The following is a 23324-nucleotide window of genomic DNA, read 5'->3' as shown; positions in this document are numbered from 1 at the left end:
AGCACACAATTGTATAGAATGTCTCTGTATGCTGTAGCATTACAATTTCCTTTCACTGGAACTAAGAGGCTGAAACCTGTTCCAGTATGACAATGCCCCTGTGCACAAAGCGAGCTCCATGAAGACATGGTGTGTGAAGGTTGGAGTGGAAGAACTCGAGTGTCCTGCACAGAGCCCTGACCTCAACCCCACTGAACACCTTTGGGATGAACTGGAACACCGACTGAACCCCAGACCTCCTCACCAACATCAGCGCCTGATCTCACTAATGCTCTTGTAGCTGAATGAACACAAATCCCCACAGCCACGCTCCAACATCTAGTGGAAAGACTTCGCAGAGGAGTGGAGCTTATTATAACAGCAAAGGGGGAATAAATCTGGAATGAGATTTTCAACAAGGACACATAGGTGTGATGGTCAGGGGTGCACAAACTTTTGGCCATATAGTGTATATGTTTCCTTTACCCATAATTCTCCCATTCTATAAATGCTGTAAAAAAATTGGAAAATGTACATGAAATAAAATGAAAATAAAAATACATAATTCACCTGCCATCAAATTCTCAACGTTTTTAATATATATTATAAATAATATAATATAATATAATATAATATAATATAATATAATATAATATAATATAATATAATATAATATAAATAATAATAATAATTCTTCCATTCTATTTATGTTGTAAAAATGCAAATGTTTTGAGATAATTAAATAAAATAATGATGGATTTAACTTTCATAACAATTTCCATAAAAAATAAAAATAACACCATAAAATGAAATAATAAATAATTAAACAAAGGGCAAAATAACAGGAATGCATCTGCCATAATTTCTTACATATTTGAAATAGAAAAGGAAAAAGGAAAAGAGTATTATTTATCTGCTTCATAGGTTTAAACCTAAAGTCAAAAATGAAATAAAATAGAATATTTTTATTTATTTTATACACAAAATAAAAAGCTAGTCTGTTTAGTTTCTAATTTTTAAAAAAAAGTTTTTAATCTTCATTTTAGTATAAACTAGTTCTGAGTCAGTTATGTATAAAAACAGCACACTATTATAATAATTCTAATCATTTAATGAGTAAATAAAAACCTGGGAATCGAGAGACAGTGACCTGTGGCGGAAGTTACAACCCGGAAGTGTTTAGCTATAGCCGTGATCCGTTTCTATGGTGATGCTAATAACTATTGTGATAGTATGCACTTTTAAGTGTGCTAATGCTAATTGGGAAGGTTTTGAATGTTAAGCAATGAGTGTCAAATATTGTGAAATGTCAACACTAACACAATACATAACCAAAATATTTTCAAAAGACGGTTTTGTTCTGTTGTTCCAGTATCATAGGCTAAACTTTTTGCTAAGTCACTCGGGCGGCTCGTTGGTCTAGGGGTATGATTCTCGCTTAGGGTGCGAGAGGTCCCGGGTTCAAATCCCGGACGAGCCCACTGTTTTCCCTTTCTAAAAACCTAATTAAATTTGAAAAATATGTAATAAAAATATGTTCTAATGTATTCGTGATTAGTTATGCTTTCTTTCTTTTTGTTTGTAAGCCATTACCTCCATCCTTGTAAAGCTGTTTTCTCTAAAAACTAGATTCTGTGAAGAAACTTCATTTCCACTGTTTTCCCTCTGGTTTTAAGCATCTAATTAAAATGTGAAAATTTGACTATGTTATAAAGAAGATATATTCAGCATTTCATCCATCTGATTGAACATTGATTAATAGACAGTAGAAGCATGTGGAAATAAGTAAATGTCCAAACTATGAAGAAACTTTGGTCCATTAAATTTGACCCAGTTGTGGAAGAAGCTACTACAACTATGCTAGCTATGCTAGATTTCCTATTTTATAAATTCACATATTTACAATATATTTTTTGAATGCATTTATTTCTGTAAAGCTGCTTTGTGACAATGTCCATTGTTAAAAGTGTAATACAAATAAAATTGAATTGAATTATCACTGTATCGCTAATCAGTGAGATAGCTAATTAGCTAATCAGTTACCTAAAATGAAATGGACACAAATTTCCAGGGTGTGTTTGGTGTTTAAGGTTTTCACATCATGATAAAGTGTTTGCTGATGCTAATCTGATAGCTTTAGGGCTATCTGATAGCTTATAGATGATATCTGATAGCTTACAGTTGATATCTGATAGCTTTTAGGAACTAAAAATGAAGAGAATATCTGGAGCAAAACTAAATAAAATAAAAAAGTCTTTTGAATTGTTTTTAACTGAAAATAAATCACAGTGAAATAACATTTATGCCAAAAAATGCACAGATAGAAGTTTATTCAATGATACATTTCATATCTAAAATAATACAATATTAGTATGTACAGCATATATATTCTTTCACAGCTTGATATACGATTCCCTTTTAAAGAGCAAAAAAAAAAAAATATCATGGAAAGACAGAAATTCCAGAAATAAAGATTCACATCTTTGTAGAAATGCATAATATTTGTTGAGATTAAAAATATATAAAGATCATGATGTGTATAAAATTCCTTTAATTTCCCTTTCAGTTGTATTAACCCTTAAAAATATACTACAGTGTGCACTATAGGGTTTCTCTCAGGTGTGTGTGTGTGTGTTGTGACTTCATCCTTTCTTCATCTCTTTCAGTCTGTTTTTCATCCCTTGTTCTCCCTACATCAAGTTAAAGGGCGTGACCCAAACGCAAGAAGGGTTTCTATTAGGATTCATTCAGCATACATGCTAAAAAAAAGTCACTACTTTGGATCTTATGTAGCTAGCTAATAGTTAGCTAGCTAATCAGGTAATTAGCAGTTAGCGACATAGTCCTCTTGCGCACATTGTAAGGCTAAAGAAATGTCCCCCTGTATGTTAGCGCTATTGTATGTCACAGAAAATGGAGCTAGCTTTCTACTTTATTTCCTTACACAATCGATTGTTCGCATTCTGACGCTTTTAACAAATGGCAAAACAGTCTAGCTAGAATGCTAATTAGCACAGGGTAAATCATAGCCTAGATGTTTGACATTAAAATACACTTTGGTGGAATAAAGTAGTGAGGAGATCTGAAGGGAAGCGCTAATCTGCCACAAATGTTTCACTAGCTATGAGGAGTTGTCGCTCTTTTTCCTTAGCCGTCAAAATTTTAAAATAAAAGTGAAATGTACAAAAATGAAATTTTGATAAACGCAAATAATCGGCCTAGGTGTGTTTGGTGTATGTCATTATTGCTAACATTAGCATTGCTAGGAGGAACAATGTGTAAAAAAAAAAAAAAAAAAATCTTGTAAATTTTGCTTTTTTGCTAACTGGATATCATTTTCAAGCTTAAAGTGCACATTATCCTTTATAAAGTTCTTTATATAGAAAAGCAATTTTCCAAATATTAACAAGAAAAACATAGTAACACACACACACACACAGACGCGTCCTTGTGTGTGCTACGCAAAGTGACAACGAAAAATGACATTCCCCACAACCAAACCGAACTCCATTACCATAATGCCCCTCTTTTTAAAATGATTCACATTTAGCCGTGTAAATACAATCGCCCTTGAATGAAATTCGGACTGCTTCCATGCATAACAGCCCTAAACTACATCCACATCCACGAGCGCATATTCTAACCTAACGCTATCGCTAGTAATTCAATGCTACGTCATAGCAGCTAACCGTTTGTTTGAGGATCTGATGAGCTCCTAATCACGATGCTGGGTGCGTTGCCGAAAACCACTTACGCAAATATGTATCACGATATTTAAGTAAATTCACTGGATGAGCGCTTCACGCAAGCTCAGATGCGATATTATCGTGATAATATCGTAAAAGTTTCGGCACCTTTACACGCACTCCTTACATACATACCTGCAACTGCATAAAACAACGTCATTACTCAATGTGCAAGTACAGAGTTCTGATATAGTACATAGTACTTACGTAATAAACATCAAATCGTATACAGACGCGCTGCAAAACGGGAGCCTGTTGATGCTGTGAGCATTTGTTTCTTATATACCGTATTTTCTGGAGTAGAAGACGTACCCCTCTGCTTAGTGAAAAAATTGTTTTGTTGTATTAAGGTAGAATTTTAGAGCATGTCAATTTTGCTTGTTTGTCCGGAGTCTAAAACAACACTTCAGAGATCTGATCTGTGTACAGACTAGTTACAGTAAATACCTTAATCCCTCTAATATTCCTGTAAAATACAGCAATCTTTTTAGAAAGTTCTTTTCTTCAACACTACAGGGTTTGAAGGCACGTGTTCGTGTGTTCGTGTGCACGTCTGAAAAACATTTACACGATGAACATAATTCTGCAATACCAGCGTTCACGGTAGGGGGCAGTATAACACGACGCGACACAATATCAGCAACAGGCTGAACAATCTAGAGCTGTGTCTCATATTTACGCACTATTCTAAACAGTTTTGGGTATTAAGGCTAACATCTAGAGCTCGCAAGTTTGAATCCCGTCCGTGGTGCGAGTCCGAGAGAGCAAAACTGGCTGTGCTCTCTTGGTAGGAGGGGCATAGTCTTTGTCCCCTGTCAATCACAGCGACACTAGCCAATCACGGGCGTCTGTGAGCTCACATATGTGGAAGAGATCATTTTGAACGTAAGGGCGTGGTTTTCGATTTGAGGCGCAGCTCATGATCATGACGATGGAGGAAAGATCAGGGAAAAAAAATCACTAAATGGACAACTGATAAATGTTTGGACTGTAGCGCCCTCTAGTGGATGTCGCTTTTAATCCTCCAGACGTAAATAATAGATGAACAGCGATGATCAGCGATGTTGCCACTAAGTCCATATGTGCACTCATAGTCACGTGTCAAATATAAACCAGGCCTTAATGAACGCTCAATGTGGTATTATGGCTAAATATACATTTTATACATTATCTTCTGTTCTTGCTCTTTTTAGGAAATTATTTTCCAGGACATTTTCTCCATTGCCTCATTTTCCAGATGTTCTCTATTTTCTTCCCAGGACATGTGGGATGTTTAATATTTGGACACGTTTTCTCTTATTTTCAGAAAAAATGCACCAAAACTTGCGAACTCAGTAGCTTAATATTCTAAAGTAACACTAACATAATATTCTAATGTAAATGTAAAAAGGACGTTTTTATCAGTTTTCTTATTTGTTAAGTGTTTTCAGTGACTGGAATATTCATGTTCAGTGCATTTGTAGGTTTTCTGCACCATGTGGGAACGCTGTATATTTATGTAAAAGTCATTATTTAAAGCAGAAACTTTGTAAATAATCGTAATTCATTTCCACTCGAGCTGTTGTAAAGATTTCCAGCGTTAAATCAGAGGGAAGTTAATGACAGTAAACTGTAAATGAGTAGCACGCCTACCGTAAAAACTCTACGATAAAGGGGCAGATTAATGCAAAAAAATCTCAATGCCTGTTAGAGGGGAAAAATATGTGTCTTATACTCCAGAAAATACGGTATTGCAAACACAAGAGTTTAAAATATGAATAATGTCGTTACACTAACCCAAACAAACAAGAAAAGCATAAAATAAACTGATTAAAACCTGCCTACACATGTGACACTTGCTGGTTACAAAATTAGAGACTTACAAGATTTTCCTGACTAATATAAAAAAAAAAAAAAGAAAGAAATTCACATTATTCAGGATTGACCCAGGGTGTGTGTGTGTGTGTGTGTGAGTGTGTGTGTATATGGTAGCACAATAAACCCTTTGACCAGCAGAGGGCGCCTGACAGAACTGTGTGAGTTTGCGTGTCAAAGCGAGTGAGATGTGGAGAGAGAGAGAGGGAAAGAGAGAGAGAAAGAAGCACTTTGGAAAGGTCCAGTAGAGTCCAGTAAAGGGGTAAAGGGTGGAATCTAGTCCAGTAAAGGGGTAAAGGGTGGAATCTAGTCCAGTAAAGGGGTAAAGGGTGGAATCTAGTCCAGTAAAGGGGTAAAGGGCGGAATCTAGTCCAGTAAAGGGGTAAAGGGTGGAATCTAGTCCAGTAAAGGGGTAAAGGGCGGAATCTAGTCCAGTAAAGGGGTAAAGGGTGGAATCTAGTCCAGTAAAGGGGTAAAGGGTGGAATCTAGTCCAGTAAAGGGGTAAAGGGCGGAATCTAGTCCAGTAAAGGGGTAAAGGGTGGAATCTAGTCCAGTAAAGGGGTAAAGGGCGGAATCTGAAAATCAGGCTGGGTGATGTGATGATACAATACGGCTTCACATATCATAATATGACATTTTTGCAAAAACCCCAGAGTTGACAGGAAGTCTTCTCCGTGCCGTTTGACTCAGTTTGTCTGTGACGTTTCGTTGTGACTGCGTACGGAACACCCCTACACCCGGTTAATAATAGCGCGGTCCGTGTGGAAGGTGCACTGGCTGAATCGGCGCTGCATTTTGACGTCACGCCAGCATGTGGCGCTTCCTGTGCAGGGCGAGGTGATCGGAGCGGGAGAAGCTGCGGTCGCAATCCGGGCACTTGAACGGCTTCGATCCGGTGTGTTTGCGGTAATGACGTGTCAGCTCGTCTGAACGTGCAAACTTCCACGTGCAGCCTTCCCACGAGCACTTATACGGCTTCTCTCCTACACACACACACACACACACACGTGAGAAAAGAGGCTCCTTAGTCAACTGTCAACTGTTTGATTTCTGTATTTACTTCTATGTGTGTTTGTGTGTGTGTGTGTGTGTGTGTATACCTGTGTGTGTGCGTCTGTGGGCTTTGAGGTGTGAGCTCTTCGTGTACACTTTATTGCAGCCTCCAAAATCACAGCGATGGATGCGACGCTTCTTCAGAGGATCGGGAGACTCCACTTTAGGGGCGTGTACAATCACCGAGTGTGTGTTCGCCCTGAGAGAGAGAGAGAGAGAGAGAGAGAGAGAGAGAGAGAGAGATGGATTATAATTAGCTCAACTATCTATCTATACATACATACATACATCATCCCCCCATATCCTGCATCACTTCCTGTGTGTCTATTCATCCCTCTCACCTCCGTTCTCTTTTTCTCATCTTCCATCTCCCTTTCTATATATCCATTCTTGCCCTCCTATCTATACATCCATCCATCCATCCATCCATCCATGCATCTCTTATCTATATGTCTGCTCATCCATCCAGTTTTCATTTTCCCTCCCTTCTTTCCAAGCATCCATCCATCACATCTATCTCTCTGTTTATCTATCTATCCACGCATTCATCCAACTCTTATCTGTCTGTTTATCCATCAATCATCTCTTATCTGTGTGTTCAACCATCCATGCATCCATCTCTCATCTGTCCATCCATCCATCTCTTATCTGTCTGTTCATCCATCCATCCATCCATCTCTTATCTGTCTGTTCATCCATCCATCCATCCATCCATCCAGTCATCCATGTTAGAAGTCTGTGATTTTCAGGTGTAGTTAGAGTCTTTGGCCACTGGGGGTCACTGCAGGCTGCTGTAATCAGCAGGAAGCTGATGAGCTGCTCATTAAACTTCACTCATCAGTTTATTAGAGAGTGAAACGCGGCTGTGTTCCTCTTTCACACCTGCTGCTCATTTCAGACTGCGTAACATTACGAAGTGTCACTAAACAGTCCAGTCACATGGTTCACGTGTTAAAGTAAAACTCGTGATGGGACCGGATGGTCGTTACGACGGTGCTGAACACAGCTGGGACACTCGGACACGCCCCTGGAGCTCTGGCCCCGCCCACTGAGTTGAAACACTGTATAATCTCTGTCTTTGTCTCTCTGTCCTTTTCCCCTGACTTCTCCTCCATTTTGTGTCCCATCTTCGGCCTTTCATCTTCCTAGCCCTCTCTCTCTCTCTCTCTCTCTCTCTCTCTCTCTCTCTCATTTTCTCACATTTGTTCCTAAAAGTATATTTTAGTTCTGTTTTTCTGACACCGCGCCCTGAGGAGAACATTACTGTCCCACCTTCCTGCTCCACCCTTCTCTCAGCTTTGCTCTTTTCTTTTTCTGCTCATGTTTTCTTTTCCCTCATGAGTCAGCATGCTTGCCTGATGATATCACACACACACACACACACACACACACGCACACATACACACGCTGACAGACATAGGTCAGTGCCCTCCCACAAGCACACACACACACACACACACACACACACACTGACAGGTACAGAAAATTACACAGACACAAGCAAACACACCAAACACCCACTCACACACACACATACACACGCACACACACAGGCACACACACACGAACACACACACATAGTCACTGCCTACATGTGGACAATTGGAGACACAGTGTCTCCGCCGGAGTGCACACTGGGAGATTTTATCAGTGCCGTAGAAGAACACACACACACACACACACACACACACAAGATGCTGAACTGATTCCAAACACGATTTGGGTCAAATAAACCTTGCTATTGAATGGAAGAAATAAACTGGAGGTCAGTCGTTCAGTTGTTGAACCGGTCGCATTACACACTTCCACTGAACGACTAAAGCAAATTTAACTACACAAAACAATGTAAAGAAACACCACACACACCGTCAGACTGTACACTTAACCTTTTGTGACCTTAGCTTGGAAGTGGCTGTGTTTATATACACCTTTATAAACACACACACACATATGTATGTTTCTATATGTTTATATTTATTAATATTACCCTTATTATTAAGAGATGTGATCGGATTCTGCATGATCTCGGCTTTTCCTCAGTGCCAGGAGGTTAAAGTAAAGGATAAGTAAGTAATAAAACACTTGAGGGTGTGCTGCTGTAGGAAAATAATCCACGACGAAGTGGTGTGATTGCAGCTATGTCACGAAAAATCGTTTTTGTGTAACCGTTTGAAGTCAAATGTCTTTCAAGCACGGCCTTTGAACATGAAAGAAAAGTCTGCCATCGTGTTCATGAGTCTTAACCACGTGTAGAACAATGTCACTAACACGCTGACAAGCTGACGTCTTGATAAGATCTCCCGGACGGTATTTTAACATCCTCTGAGCGTTTCACTCGAAGCGAGTACCGAGCGCCAGCAACAACATCAACGAGAGAAAAAAGGACACTAACTCGTGATTTAGCTATTGTACTGCCGTTTTTCCGGGGAAGTACAACACAATGACGCACGTCTCGGACTTCTACATGTGTAAAGAGAAAGGTGGCTTGTGTTGAACTTGATAACACTGAGAGAAAGTCTGGCTCAGAGTTTGAAGTTTTACAGGTTTTTTTTTCTAGTGTAGTCTTTCGTAACTGTTTTAAGCAGAAAATCAGGTTTATAAATCAGGCTTCAAGCACACGTCACTTAAACCTTGAATGTTTTCAACAGCTTGATAGGAATCTCAGTTTCGTTTTGACTACCTGCGGTGACAGCAGGATTTTGTTTTGTGTTATTTTATTATCCATGTGTCTGATTTCACTTCTTGTGTAGTTTTGCTTGAACCACTTGAACTATAGGATTCGAAGAAGTGAAGATGTTTATCGTTTTGCTGTGAGCTTATTCTCTTCTCGTGTCGCGCCGAATGTAAACCTCGGCTATAAATCCAGCCCATCTTTTAGATCCGTGCAGCTCTTTTACAAAAAGTCAAAGAGTCTGTAAAAATTCATATATTTACTTCAAAAAATGCAAAGAAAAATGTAATTGAAACAATTTAGAGATGTAAATAAATTTCACTTAAGTTGATATAAATAAATTATAATCCATAGTGTCCACACAATGTTTTTAAAAATATATTTTAGAAAAAAACAAGATGTAAATTACCAAATCATTATCCTGATTGACTAACCTTCTGCCTAAAATTTATTACAAATTAATTATTTTAAAAATGAAATTAAAAAAACTATGTTTGTGCCAGACACTGAACACCTTACATTTTTAAAAACTATTTTTTGAAGATTACCTTCTTTACTTTAACTGTAAAATCTGTCAAGAATATAACTATGTTTTGTTAAAAATATATATTTTCTATAAAATTTTCAGTTCTAATTTTTATTCTATTTGTTTTTAGTCACTACTACACATGGACAATCTGGGTTTTTTTTTTTAATTTAATTGATTGGAGAAAGTTTTAAAATTCATGTCATGCAATTTTAAGTAATAAAAACATGTAAAGAAGGTGGATATGATTATAAATAATTTATGTGAGAAAGGGTTAGAAGTATATAAATAATTTCTTTCCATCATAGTTTTTTCAGAGCTTGAGATAATTAACACAAGTAAACATTTAATTTATATTTTTTGACAAATCTCTCTGCTTGGTTCTATGAAGACTGAGTGAAAAATAGCAATTAATAATTTTAGAATAAATACATATTAATTAAATTATAGATGATTATCATGAAATTACAGCATGTATAACTCAGCTTGAGGTTAGTGTTAAAAAGTTAGCAGATGAAAAATAAGCAAGCTTTTGGTTAAGTGTAAAATTATATCATAATTACGTGACTGTTACGAGAATTGCAGAAGTGTCATAAATAGTCTGGAAAATACGGTAATAATAACAAATCATTTCAAAGCTGTATTCAGAGGAAGCGTGTGAAATCCTCGGTCCGGCTGTACACACCTGTGACTTTAACACACAGCGGATATATCTTGCTAAGGGCACACGTGTGTGTGTTTGCGTGTGTGTTTCTGTCTCATAATGACAGACCGAGGCGATGCGTGCAGGGGGCGTTTTTTTACGAGCAGGTGTACAGTGTTGAAAACATGGCAAACATTGTGACCTGAAAGAATGCAGATAAATACCACCGGGGACAAGTTGAGACTGAATTCTTTCCTTGTCTCTCTCTCTCCCCCTCCTACACACACACACACACACACACACACACACTCAAAAACCCCATTATTCCATACCAAACCCCATGATGGTAGAAAGTGATGAAATAGCTAGATATATATCATTACACAAGGTGTGTGTGGGTGTATGTAAATATATATATATGCATATATGGTGTGCGCATGTGGGTGTGTACGTGTGTACGTGTGTATGTGTACGTGTAAATGGACCGCTGTGCCACTCACTCGTTATAGCTTGGCATCGGGGGCGATGGAATTTCCTGCCTGTACGTGCTGGGAGCGGTCTCGCTGTGAGGCTCGGATTTGATTGGCTGGTGGTCCTGGACGCCGTCTGAGAGACAACACAGGAAGATTAGCGAATCAGATGACGTTCAAGCATCTTATTTACACAGTAGAAGTGCGTATATGTGTATCAACTTGTCCGTACATCAGTCAGGCTTGCTCGCACGTTTATACGTTGACCGTAATGTCTGGACTAAACTCTCTAAAGAAGGCTCCATGTATCGGTCAGTTTTAATATTATTTATGTTTGTTAGGACAAAATTGGGTTACTGCAAAATACATGTTTATATATATATATATATATATATATGTGTGTGTGTGTGTGTGTGTGTGTGTATATATATATAATAAATCTAAAATGTTTTTGTACTGACTTGATAATGCAGAAGTCATAAAATAAAAATCTATAATAAAGTTTGTACTAAAAAAAATAGGGTGAGATATATATATATATATCTGATAGGAGCTTATATTCTGGAAAATATGGTAGTAGTACTGAAGTACTAATTACTTATATCAGATTATATCTTGATTATTTCATTCTTATATTTCACTAAAGCTGTCTTTACGTACGCTGCACTAACTCTTAAATTTCCACATTTTATATTAATATTAAATGATATAAAAAATTTATATTAAATGATATTTCTTTCTTCTTGTTTTTTTTTTTAATACTTTTGCGTTCCCTTACAATCATGTGCATTTGCTGATCAGTGATCTGGATCCAGGAGGCGTTTCACAGAGGAAAACTACACTGAGGGAAATAATTGCAAAAATAACTGCAAGAGAGCGCAATAATAATCATTTGCGAGGGAATGCAAATGAGCCGTTAAAGGCTCAGTAAATGCAAATTCTACAAAAGACGCTTCACTATGCGCAGCCAAGAAAAAAAAAACCTAAATATATATTAATCTTAGAATGATCTCTGTAGGACTGACAGGAGAGAAATCCAGCATGGTGACTACTTTAATTTCTTTACCGGGTTTGAGAGAGGTGGCTCCGCCCTTCTGATCGTCGGGCGTGGTGGGGAAGAGCATGATGGAAGAGGGCAGGACGTGGGGGTACAGCAGGGGCATGGAGGGCAGGATCATGCTGGGCAGAACCGGGATGAGACCCGGACCAGTAGCTGAAACCAGCGGAGTCACCAACTGGACACACACACACACACACACACACACACACTTAATTGGACTGGACAACTCAATTCTGCTTCATCAATTCCATAAGCAGTACATTAATAATCTATTTAATATACCTTAATAAATAAATAAATACTATACTGAAAAATAGAATTTATATTTAAAAGATTAAACGTAGTTAAAAGAAGACGTAAAACATTAGCATTAGCATCACTGTAGCTGAACCCTCTGTCTATAATAACAAAAATAATAGTTTATAAATGATTCATTAAAATTACAATTAAATTACTGATGTGTGATATTACAATGAGTAAAATCATTTTTAAAATTCATAATATTAATTATGACAAGTTTTTAAAGTGTTGTTATTATTAAATGCAATTCATTTAAATCAATTTATTGTTAAATTACACAAATAATAAAAGTAAATATGGTAATATGTTAATAAACTACATTATTCATTTACAGGTATAATTAATATACAGAGTGTGTGTGTGTGTGTGTGTGTGTGTGTATTACAAAAAGTATGTATAAAGTTATTATTCTAATTAAAACTTAATTAATAATATGTTACCTGTATGGTAGATATAATATTTATATAATTATATAATACTTCTATAGTGTACATATGGGTCAAAGATGAAAAAAAAAGTTTTATATTTTTAAAAATATACATAAAAATATGCCATAGAGAATAAAATGTTTAACAAAAAATGTTTTAAAAAAAAGTAATTTTTTAATGATAATATTATTTATATTTTTTCCTTCTACAAACACTTAGAGTTAAATATTTTTGTATTCGAATAATTTTCTGTGAAATTAAAATGTAAAAAAGACACGACTCACTTTTCCCCCATTTATATACAGGTATAAAATCTAAATACGAATTATATTAGTGTGTTAATTCATGAAAATGATACGATATCGTAAATATACTATTAATATGAAGTATAAAATGAAATTACAGTATAGTTTTGTCCAGAACTCGTGGTGGGGAAGGACAGCGCCATGGGCGGAGTCAGCAGCCGGGGCGAGCCGGAGGGAGATCCGGTCATGGAGGCGGAGTCAGAGCGGCTGATGCGCTCGTACGGGGACGGCGGCGTGGCTCTGGACGAGGAGGACGAGGATGATGACGGCGAGGAGGAAGAGGACGGCGGCGGAGGTGAGGACTTCTTGCTGAGCGACAGGTCCACGGGCTCCAGCTGCGTGTGTGTGGGGGCGTCGGGGCCGTGAGGAGGAGTGTGTGTGTGAGTGTGTGTGTGAGTGTGAGCGCGTGGGGGGCTGTGATACGTCGGGTAGTGAGGAACGTAGCCGTACTGAGAGGGGTGAGGACCAATGGAGAACATGGCGCTGTACGTTTCGGCCTGAGACTTCACCAAGGATGAGTAACCCTGAAATAACACACAGAGGCGGGGGAGAGAAAGTAAATATCCCCAAGCTCTCTCTCTCATACACACACACATTCACACAGTCCTACACACACACTTTCAAACACTCCCACACACACACTTTCACACACTCCTACACACACAGTTCTAGAGGCAGCTGTGTACTCAGGAGACAGATGATGAAAAACTGCTTTTCTGACTTTGCTCGAGCGAGACGGAGCCAAAGCTAACTCACAGGCCCCCTAAAAAGCCTAACCTAATGAGAAAGGAATGTACATCCATCTGAACACACACACACACACACACACACACACACACACATGATGCAGTACTGTAATATTAGAGTAGTGTGAAAATCACGAACATCATTTCTGAATTTCCACTTTGGCTGAATTTCACTGTACAAACATTATTCTGATTTTTCGTTATATTTCCGTGATCAAAGGCAAAAACCCGTAATGTAGCAAAATCCATTTAAGTCTATTTCAACCAAAACATTATGTATGATATGATCCAAGTGATAATAAGTAGCTAAATTCCACCAGGCAGGCTCTTACTGGCTCTTACCATTATACACTACTAGGTAGTGAGCATATATAGTCAATAGAAAGCTATTTGGGATCCATCCTGTGTTTTGAAACATGTTAAACTCCCTAAGTAGTGTACTACAGAACTCCCTAAGTAGTGTACTACAGAACTCCCTAAGTAGTGTACTACAGAACTCCCTAAGTAGTGTACTACAGAACTCCCTAAGTAGTGTACTACATAAAAAGTTTTATGAAAATGGCAAAACACATATAATGATCTCACAACAGAATGGTGTGAAAAACAAAACACATCCGTCTGAGCAGATGAGGTGGAAACTGATGAGAGAGGGGCAGGAGAGAACGTTATAGAGAGGTTCGAGCTGACAGGAAGGCTACGGTACCTCAAATAACCACTCCTTACAACCGTGGTGAGCAGAAAAGCATATCCTTGAAAGACAAAAACTGAATCCGAGGCGATAATCTCACCAAAACACGACAGGGGAAGATGAACTGCACTGCCACCTTGGTCTACAGGTGTTCCTAATAAAGTGGCCGGTTGAGTGTAAAATAAAATTGCTATTTTTTTTTTTTTGAGTTTTAGATTGACCTCTTTCATTTCAAGCTGGCTTATAACTATGCTGACTAAATAATAACCATAACTACACTTGTACTAGTTATAAATAACTAACACATGATCCTTAAGATGAATTTTTATCCATTTTTAAGAACTAAAAAAAAAATCCCACCATAAAAGTTTCAACATTCAGTTTAACAGCAAAAAAAAAAACAAATACAGTTTTCTTGCCTTTGTTTTCCTCCAACACACAGAAACAGAACTACGGACGAGACACACACACACACACACACACACACACACAGAGAGAGAAAACTCTGGCGTATGATTGGCCGATTGCCAAGCCGCCTATTGTGTGCGTTCAGTTTTTGGGGAGAGGAAACATAGGGGTTGTGGTTTTTTTTTGTTTTTTTTTCGGGTAAACTCGTCCCGCTGAGCCAGTCGAGCAACAGGAAGGCGAGATAAACTCGATACCACACACACCTTTGAATTCAGGCGTTAAAACCCAACACAACACCATCTTAATCACCGCTCGACCAGAAAACGTATTTTTAAAAAAAGCCAGTGTGAGAAACGCTGACTGACGGAGGTGATGGATGGCAGCGTGTTGGTCACGCCGGGCCGGTCGGCCGAGCTGCAAAGCTGTCACGGAATCTGATTCATCGTTTTTTATGTTATGATTACATTAAAGAGCTGCTTTTTTTAAACTGTCCGGACATTACAGATATTTCCCTCCGGCTGTCTTTTGTTTTTACAGCACTTACACAAACACCAGCAGAATATTTTATTAACAGCTGATTTATTATCAGTCACTGAGTGCGTTTTATCTTAAACGTATTATGTGGTGCTTGATATTACTAACTCACTATCCTTTTTTTTTGTTTTTTTTTTGGAGGTATTTATTAATTGTATTTATTACAGCGCTGAACAGTGAAATTTTTAAACATTGGAGTGTATTGCATGCACAACTTTTATTACATTTTTATTTTTATTTATTTATTTATTTATTTTTAGATTTTTTAATAACAAGCTTGTCTTTTTTATTACTAATTTTGGTGCCCTGATGATTTTTCTTGAGCCTGTTTTTAATTCTACGTATAGTTTCATTCAATATTTTATTATTTTAAAATTCTTTTGAATTATTGTATTTATTTAATTTTTTTTGTTTTGGTCTACCTTATCCTTCTGCATTCCTTCACATAACTTTTTAAGCATTTCATTTTGCCCTTTTTTTGGTTTATATTAAGTATTTTAAAGATTAGTCACTTGATGAATGTGTCAGTATGTCTGAAATCACTCCCTGTTCACTACGTAGTGCACTAGTTTTAGTGTTTTGCCGTTTTGTAGTCGTTTTCGACGACGTATTCTGCATCTAAACTGGATTCCTGCTCGCTATTCCCTACATCCATGCATTTTAGACTAAATCTAAAACACCATATTCACTATGTAGTGCACTATCTTTGGAGTGTCCCTTCCAAAATGCACGGATGTAGGGAATAGGGCGAAGGGAATACGGAGCCGGACGCCATTTTGTTGTCATTTCTAAGGACATAATCTGCATCTAAAATGGCGTCCTGCTCGCTATTCCCTACATCCATGCATTTTAGATATTTAACACAATCCGTACATCTGAACTCACTCCCTGTTCACTACCTAGTGCACTACTTTTAGTGTTTTGCCGTTTTGTAGTCATTTCCAAGGACGTATTCTGCGTCTAAAATGGTTTCCTGCTCCCTATTCCCTATTCCCTACATCCGTGCATTGTGGATATTCTACACAATCCTTACATCTTACATCCACACCTTATTCACTATGTAGGGTGTATGTATTTATCTTTTCTTTTTTTTTTTTGCATTCACCTAGGATGACATAATGCAGACTATTCGGTGCGGCAGGAAATCCCACAATGCACTGCAAGATTACAGAGTGCACGTAATACACGCTACTGAGTCAATATAATATAGGGAACAGGAAGTAGGACTCATATTTATAGATTTCCAAAAAATTTCTAGCGTAGTTTTGGGTGTATGGATAGTGAAAAAAACATCCGGTGCGCTCATGATATCACATTGCACCGCAAGAAGGACGTAGTTTCTTCCTGAATTTGTATGATGAATAATGGTCATTTTAATCGTGAAGGAAATAGACGTGATTATCATTTTGTCCATTATGATGTAAGACTCAATGCGTGTGTGTGCTTGTCTGAGAGTGTGTGTGTGTGTGTGTGTGTGTGTTAAACAAGGCCTGGTACACACCGTCTCCCTGTCTGCCTTCACTGGATAGTCATACATTAGCATGGCTGCTCCCACTGGAATTCTGGAAGAAGAACAAAAAAAAAGACAGGATCAGTAAGCGACTTGCGAACACACACACACACACACACACACACACACTGTACACACACACTGTACACACACACACTGTACACACACACACTGTACACACACACACTGTACACACTGAACCAACACAGAGGCGACAGAATGACAGGATGTGATGGAGAGCATGGTGTTAACTCTGTGTCTCTGAGGTGGAAAAAGCGGATCGTGAGCTCTTATAAAACTGTCATTACTCATGTTTTGAGAGAGATCCACCCAACATTACAGAATCCTGTCTCTCACGGCCGAGTGACTTCATAAAAATATATTGCATCATGATTCTCGAAGGCATTTACCATGTTCGATGATTTATATAATCTCCGAAAATAATTTTAGAATTGCAATTTCCTTTATTCTTTATATTTAGAAAAAACAATATATTTTTTAAAAAAAGATTTACATCAATTTTTATTTATAAAGTTTTTAAATTATTACAGATTTATTTATTTTATTTTTTCAATTAATATATATATAAAAAAACAAAAATAAATAAATCTGTAATAATTGTAACATTTTAGAATTCAAAAAATTAGCTACAAATTTTGAACACCAAATCTTCCAGTCAGTTCGTAAATAATTTTTTTAAAAATAAATAAAAAGATATTATCACATCCACGAAATGTCTTTCGCAGCGTAATACATAAAAATAACGTAGGAATATTCATACGGACAGATTACGATAAACGTGAATTCCCAGCGTGATCACGTTAATCTGGCGTGTGCTGGAGAAACGGAAATATTACGCTGATGATACGCTGTGCGTTAAATATTTACGATGTTTTCCTTCCTCTCGTAGCGGTTAATCGAGTAACGTAAACATACGTATGTTCATTCGAGACTTATGATTAATCAAATATTTAAAAAATAAATTTTTAAAGCTTAGTAGCTGGTGATACTCAAGCTTTTGGTATCAGTGCATCAGTAGCTGAAAAGAAGAAGTCGTATCGTAAATATGTGGAGTTTCAGAGAACGTATTTAATTACTTTTTATTCTCACGCTGTGTGTGTGTGTGTTTGTATGTGAGACCCACAGGAAGCAGCACTAGGGTGAGGTTGCATGGAAACGGCAAGTGTGAGACCACACCTGGTGTTACTACACACACACACACACACACACACACACACACACACACACAGAGCTTGTGAAACAGCAGCCACTCCCTCTCCAGCTACCCGAGTCAGGGTCAGCTGAGGGTTAACCGTCCATAACACAAACACACACACACACACACACACACACACACACACACTGCACATGACTTCACACATCGCATAATTTGAGCAACAAACAGTGGAGCAATTCCATGAAAACAGAAATAACTATTATAACAGCACAGAGGTATGTGAGTGAAACACACACACACACACACACACACACACACACACACACACACACACACACACACACAGAGACATACACACACCACTTTCTCTCTTTATCATTTTTACTCACTCACTCGCTCTCTCATTTCTCTTTCTTTAAACATTTTATTCTTTTCTTAAACATTTTACTCCATTCTTCTCTTTCTTTCTCTCTCTCTCTCTCTCTTTAGGCAAAAAAAGAAAAATATCCCGAAGCAATGACAGTGAATTTGACCTATAACCTTTCTCTCTCTCTCTCTCTCTCTCTCCTTTAATACTCTTCAGTTTTGACAGTGAATATGCATTTGACCTCTGACCTTTTATTCTCCTCCTCTCTGTCTGAAAAACACACACAGTGAATGTGACCTTTGACCCCAATCAGTGTAAATCCCCTCACCTGTCTGATGTGTGTGTGTGTTTGTGTGTGTATACTACACTTTCCACACTCCTCTCTCTGTCTCTCTCTCTCCATCTCTCTCTGTCCTCCTATGTATGTCACATTTACCTGTCTCTCTTCCTCCCTCTCTCCATCTTATCCATTCTTCGCACTTATATTTTGTCCCTCCTTTTTTTTTCCCGCTTTCTCGGCACGGCTCTCTACCACTTCCTCCTTTTATTTCTCTCTCCATGTTTCACTGCTGTCCCTGTTCCACTCGCTCTATCAGTCTTCCTCTCTTTCTCTGCCTCGTTTTTCTCCTTCTTTCTCTCCCTGTCTATTTTCATCCCTCCGTTCTTCCCATCTCTCTGTCCACTTCTCCACTTATCTCTCTTGCTCTGTCCATCTTTTCCTATTTCTCTCTTTGTCCCACTTCTTCTCACTGCCATCCTCTTTTCCCTCTTTTTTCCTTCCCCATCATGCTTTATCTTCCTCTCCCTCACTTTATTTCTTTCCTTGTCTCTCTCTTTTACTTTCTTCATGTCTTATCTCTCTACCTTTTGTTCTCTCTCTCTCTCTCTCCTATCCCCTTTTCCCCTCCGTTTCTCACCATTTTTCATGTCCTTTTTTTGTTACCCCTCACTTCTTCCTCTGTAAAATACAATGATGCTGTATCACTTACACCTTTAAAACCACACAACAGGAGCCACACACACACACACACACACACACACACACACACACACACACCGCCCTGCCCATGAGGAAAGTCCCTGTCACGCTGCCTCATCCTGCTGATAACGACACCCGGTGTTAAGAACACGCCTAACGATGCTTATCAACGCCATGAGGAAAACGTTCACACTGCTCAGTGTAATGTCAATATCCACTGTGTGTGTGTGTGTGTGTGTGTGTGTGTGTAATATGGGTGTGTCTCTCACATTGTCAATGTGAAGAACGTCATACTTATTGTCTGAAGATTACAAACTTTAGAACAAAAACAGGTTATAGAAAAAAAATACACAGGCCACGCCTCCTTCACTGTGATTGACAGATACAGAATCACACAGGCCACGCCTCCTTCCCTGGAACTGCCACTGTCAATTCTGTGTGTTTGTGTGTTTGTGTGTGTGTGTGTGTGTGTTCAGCAGTCACTGAGAGAGATGTTTGAGTGGGTGGACTATCTGGGCATGTTTGTGTTTGCGTGTGTGTGTGTTTGTGTGTGTGTGTGTGTGTGTGTGTATGTGTGTGCGTTCTCCCCTCGCACTCTGAAAACAGGAAAAGAGGCTCAGTGTGCCAGATGGAATGTGTGACGCAAGACTGAGCCTTGAAACAAAAGGCCCCGGACACGGCAGCCTCACTGACCCACACACACACACACACACACACACACACACACACACACACACACAGAGAGAGAGAGAGAGAGAGAGAGAGAGAGAGAAGGGAACAATCCTGACAGTTCTGTAGGGCTATAAAACACCTAATGTTCCTTGGAAACACCCACCCACCCACACACACACACACACACACACACACACACACACACACCCACACACAGAGGTACATTACATATCATTCTCCTCTTTATAGAGTAATAACTGATTAATGTGATGACGTTTAATTCGTGAGCGACTCTGCACGCTATCCATGCGCACGCTATCGTATCTCCTGCAGTATCATCAGGCGTCTGTGCTTCTGTAACTCCAATATTAATCACGGATTAATCACAAAACGGATCCGACTTTCCATCTGTTTCACTTTCCCTCCCTTTCCAGTCCAGTGCAAAAGTTTGTGCTCCCACGGTTTTTCAGTGTAAACAAGACACAACTTCTATTTAACAATTTATTCGCAAACACACAGAGCTCCAAAAACACGAAACACTGAAAGCTGAGTATATCTTGCAACAGGACTAACAAACATGAATAAAATAATTTGAAGGGAATTTTTTTTAGCCGTGATCTGAAGAACGCAGTACATACCTTCTACTCAGCTTGTACGCAAACTTTTGCTCTTCACTCTGTAGTGTGAAAATGGTTTCAACTAACACACAATACTAACCACAAACTGACAACCATTACTACTACTACTACTATTACTATTACACACACACACACACTGTTACACAAATATCCAATAACACACTGAGCTGAGGTTAACAACACTGTTAAACTTTGGCCTACAACTTTCTGGTTTCAGTCACGCTCGCTGCGTTCAATGTCACAACGCAACACACACTATCCAAGACCTGAGTGTGTGTTCACGTTCACACGCCCTTAGAAAAAAAAAATCATTACCTTCTTTCTAACACCAGCTGATTAAGTGTGAAAGCACGCTGTTAACCTTTTTATTATTATTCTAATTTTTTATTTTGCATGAGCGTAAACGTAACTGTAGAGACAAAAGCTGTACGAGGAGTTGTAATCATTGCAAACATTTCCGTGATTTATTTGTAAAAATAAATAAATAAATAAATAAATATTTTTCCAATGTTTAAAAAAAACAACAAAAAAAACAGTACAAATAATGAATTTTACAATTTTACACTGTGAACTTTTTTTAGTGGTTTGCAAAGCTACATGTTGCAGATATCAGATTATTTCCTCGAAAAACACAATAAATTATTGCTACAAACATGCAAATATGTATATTATATAATATATATTTAGCAATTAACAGGTCTGTGTGTAAATAGATACAAGTGTGACTAATAAGAAAAAAGCAGACAGTCACAAACTTACACACCTTCACATTTTTACGGCGGTTTACAATATTATCGCAGATTGTATTTTGATGTTTTTAAAATTCAGTAACAGTGTAAACTTTTTTACGTAAATATTGGGAGATTTTCAAGACAGTCACTCTTCCAGGTTTGTTTTTTTAACGCTCCTAAAAACTCAGTCTGTTTCCAAGTCCAAAGCAAATGCAGTGATGAGATTTTGACAAAATATTGTATGTTAAATGTGGCAACATGTTGTGTAACCTGTTTGCTTGATTGCTGGTACATGCCTAAATGATTCCCACATAAACACACACACACACACATAAACACAATCTACAATGACCTACACTAATGTAATAATAATGTAATAATATAATAAGGCGTATTTATCAATAAAATATACAATCAGTAGAGTAAATAACAACCTTTTAGTACTTAGAATCCTGACTGGGACTCACTGCGTACTAGCGTACTGAGCAGTGCGTATAAATAGAGCGTATCGAGCAGCCGCGTGCGCGCGGGTCGCCATGGTTACGGGTTAACACGCACACTCGCGTACTAAGTAGCATGCTAAAAAAAAAAAAAGTGCAAATAGCAAGCGCGCGCGCAGACTTGTCAATAAACCTGGTAAATGAGTGAGTTTTAATGGTATGTAACCGACATATTTATAGGTTTAACACCTAAAACACCGCACTACACTAACATAAGACTGTCAGACCAACACATCTAAGAGTCTAAGAGGTTAATGTTTCATTAAAAAGTTAAGTCATAATGACACGTTTCGGATATAAAACAAAACAAAGCAGTAGTTTGACTCACATGTGGGTGAAACTGAGGCGCTTCTGCTCTCGTGCTGTTAGTCTTTTCTAAACAAAATGGCCAGGCTGAGGATGAAGACAGGAAGCAGCTGAATCACAGCGAGCTCCGTGTTACTCTCCTGAAGTCCTGAACAATCAAATCACAAACTTCACCAAGTCCTGAGACTTTCCTCTGCGCCCCCACATGACGGCACGAGGGCGGGGCGGGGCGAGGGGCGGGGCTGGGAGAGGCGAGGGGCGGGGCGAGAGGGTGAGGGAGTGGGTGTGTCTCTTCACTCCTCCACGGGTAGGAAGGAAGGAAGGAAGGAAAGAAAAAGTAGAGGGAAGAGGGTGTGGATGCTCTCTGTCTGTCTGTCACTTTTTTTGTCTCTCTCTCTCTCTCTCTCTCTCACTCTCTCTCCATCTCTCTCTCTCTGTCTCTCTCTCCATCACTTTCTGTATGTCTCTCTTTGTCTCTCTCTCTTTCTCTCTCTCTCTCTCTGTCACTTTCTGTATGTCTGTCTGTCTCTCTCTCTCCATCTCTCTCTCCATCTCTCTCTCTGTCACTTTCTGTATGTCTATCTCTCTTTGTCTCTCTCTCTCCTTCTCTCTCTCTCTCTCTGTCACATTCTGTATGTCTGTCTGTCTCTCTCTCTCCATCTCTCTCTCTCTGTCACTTTCTGTCTGTCTCTCTCTCTCCATCTCTCTCTCTCTCCATCTCTCTCTGTCACTTTCTGTATGTCAACCTCTCTCTCTCTGTTTCTCTATCAATCTCTCACTTAGTCTGTCACTTTCTGTCTCTCTCTCTCTCTCTGTCACTTTCAGTATGTCTCTCTCTCTCTCTCTCTCTCTCTCCATCTCTCTCTGTTTCTCTCTCAATCTCTCACTTAGTCTGTCAGCCTCTCTCTCTCTCTCTCTCTCTCTCTCTCACTGGCTGTTTCTGGCTGTCTCTCTTGTTCTCTCTCTCTCTCTCTCTCTTTCTGTCAGTCACTTGTTCTCTTCCTCTCTCTCTCTCACTCTCTGTCTCTTTCT

General features: G+C 38.5%; 1 protein-coding gene and 1 non-coding gene across 2 annotated transcripts; one reads left to right on the top strand and one right to left on the bottom strand.

Moving 5' to 3' along the window:
* Positions 1-1387: 1387 nt before the first annotated feature.
* Positions 1388-1459, top strand: trnap-agg (transfer RNA proline (anticodon AGG)). Its single transcript has one exon. It is a non-coding gene; the product is annotated as a tRNA-Pro (tRNA).
* Positions 1460-4022: 2563 nt separating this feature from the next.
* On the bottom strand, positions 4023-22480 carry klf3 (Kruppel-like factor 3 (basic)). Its single transcript, XM_034301185.2, has 7 exons — positions 22315-22480; positions 16914-16974; positions 13135-13560; positions 12010-12178; positions 10974-11079; positions 6681-6832; positions 4023-6563 (listed from the first exon to the last, which is right to left on the bottom strand). The coding sequence occupies exons 2-7, from the start codon at positions 16953-16955 to the stop codon at positions 6382-6384; spliced, it is 1077 nt and encodes a 358-aa protein (XP_034157076.1). The 5' UTR covers positions 16956-16974; positions 22315-22480; the 3' UTR covers positions 4023-6381.
* Positions 22481-23324: the final 844 nt, after the last annotated feature.

Source organism: Pangasianodon hypophthalmus, chromosome 28, assembly GCF_027358585.1.
Source record: "Pangasianodon hypophthalmus isolate fPanHyp1 chromosome 28, fPanHyp1.pri, whole genome shotgun sequence".
Taxonomy (NCBI): Eukaryota; Metazoa; Chordata; class Actinopteri; order Siluriformes; family Pangasiidae; genus Pangasianodon; species Pangasianodon hypophthalmus.
Note: the sequence above shows the minus strand (reverse complement) of the source record. Positions and strands in the feature narration are given on the sequence as shown.

Coding starts and splice junctions, on each gene's coding strand:
- klf3 (XM_034301185.2), bottom strand. CDS start 16,955: ATGCTAATGTATGACTATCCAGTGAAGGCAGACAGGGAGACG. Junction 12,179..13,134: donor GTTCTGGACAAAACTATACT/GTAATTTCATTT, acceptor GTGTGTGTCCAG/TTGGTGACTCCGCTGGTTTC. Junction 6,833..10,973: donor CCGATGCCAAGCTATAACGA/GTGAGTGGCACA, acceptor TCTCTCTCTCAG/GGCGAACACACACTCGGTGA.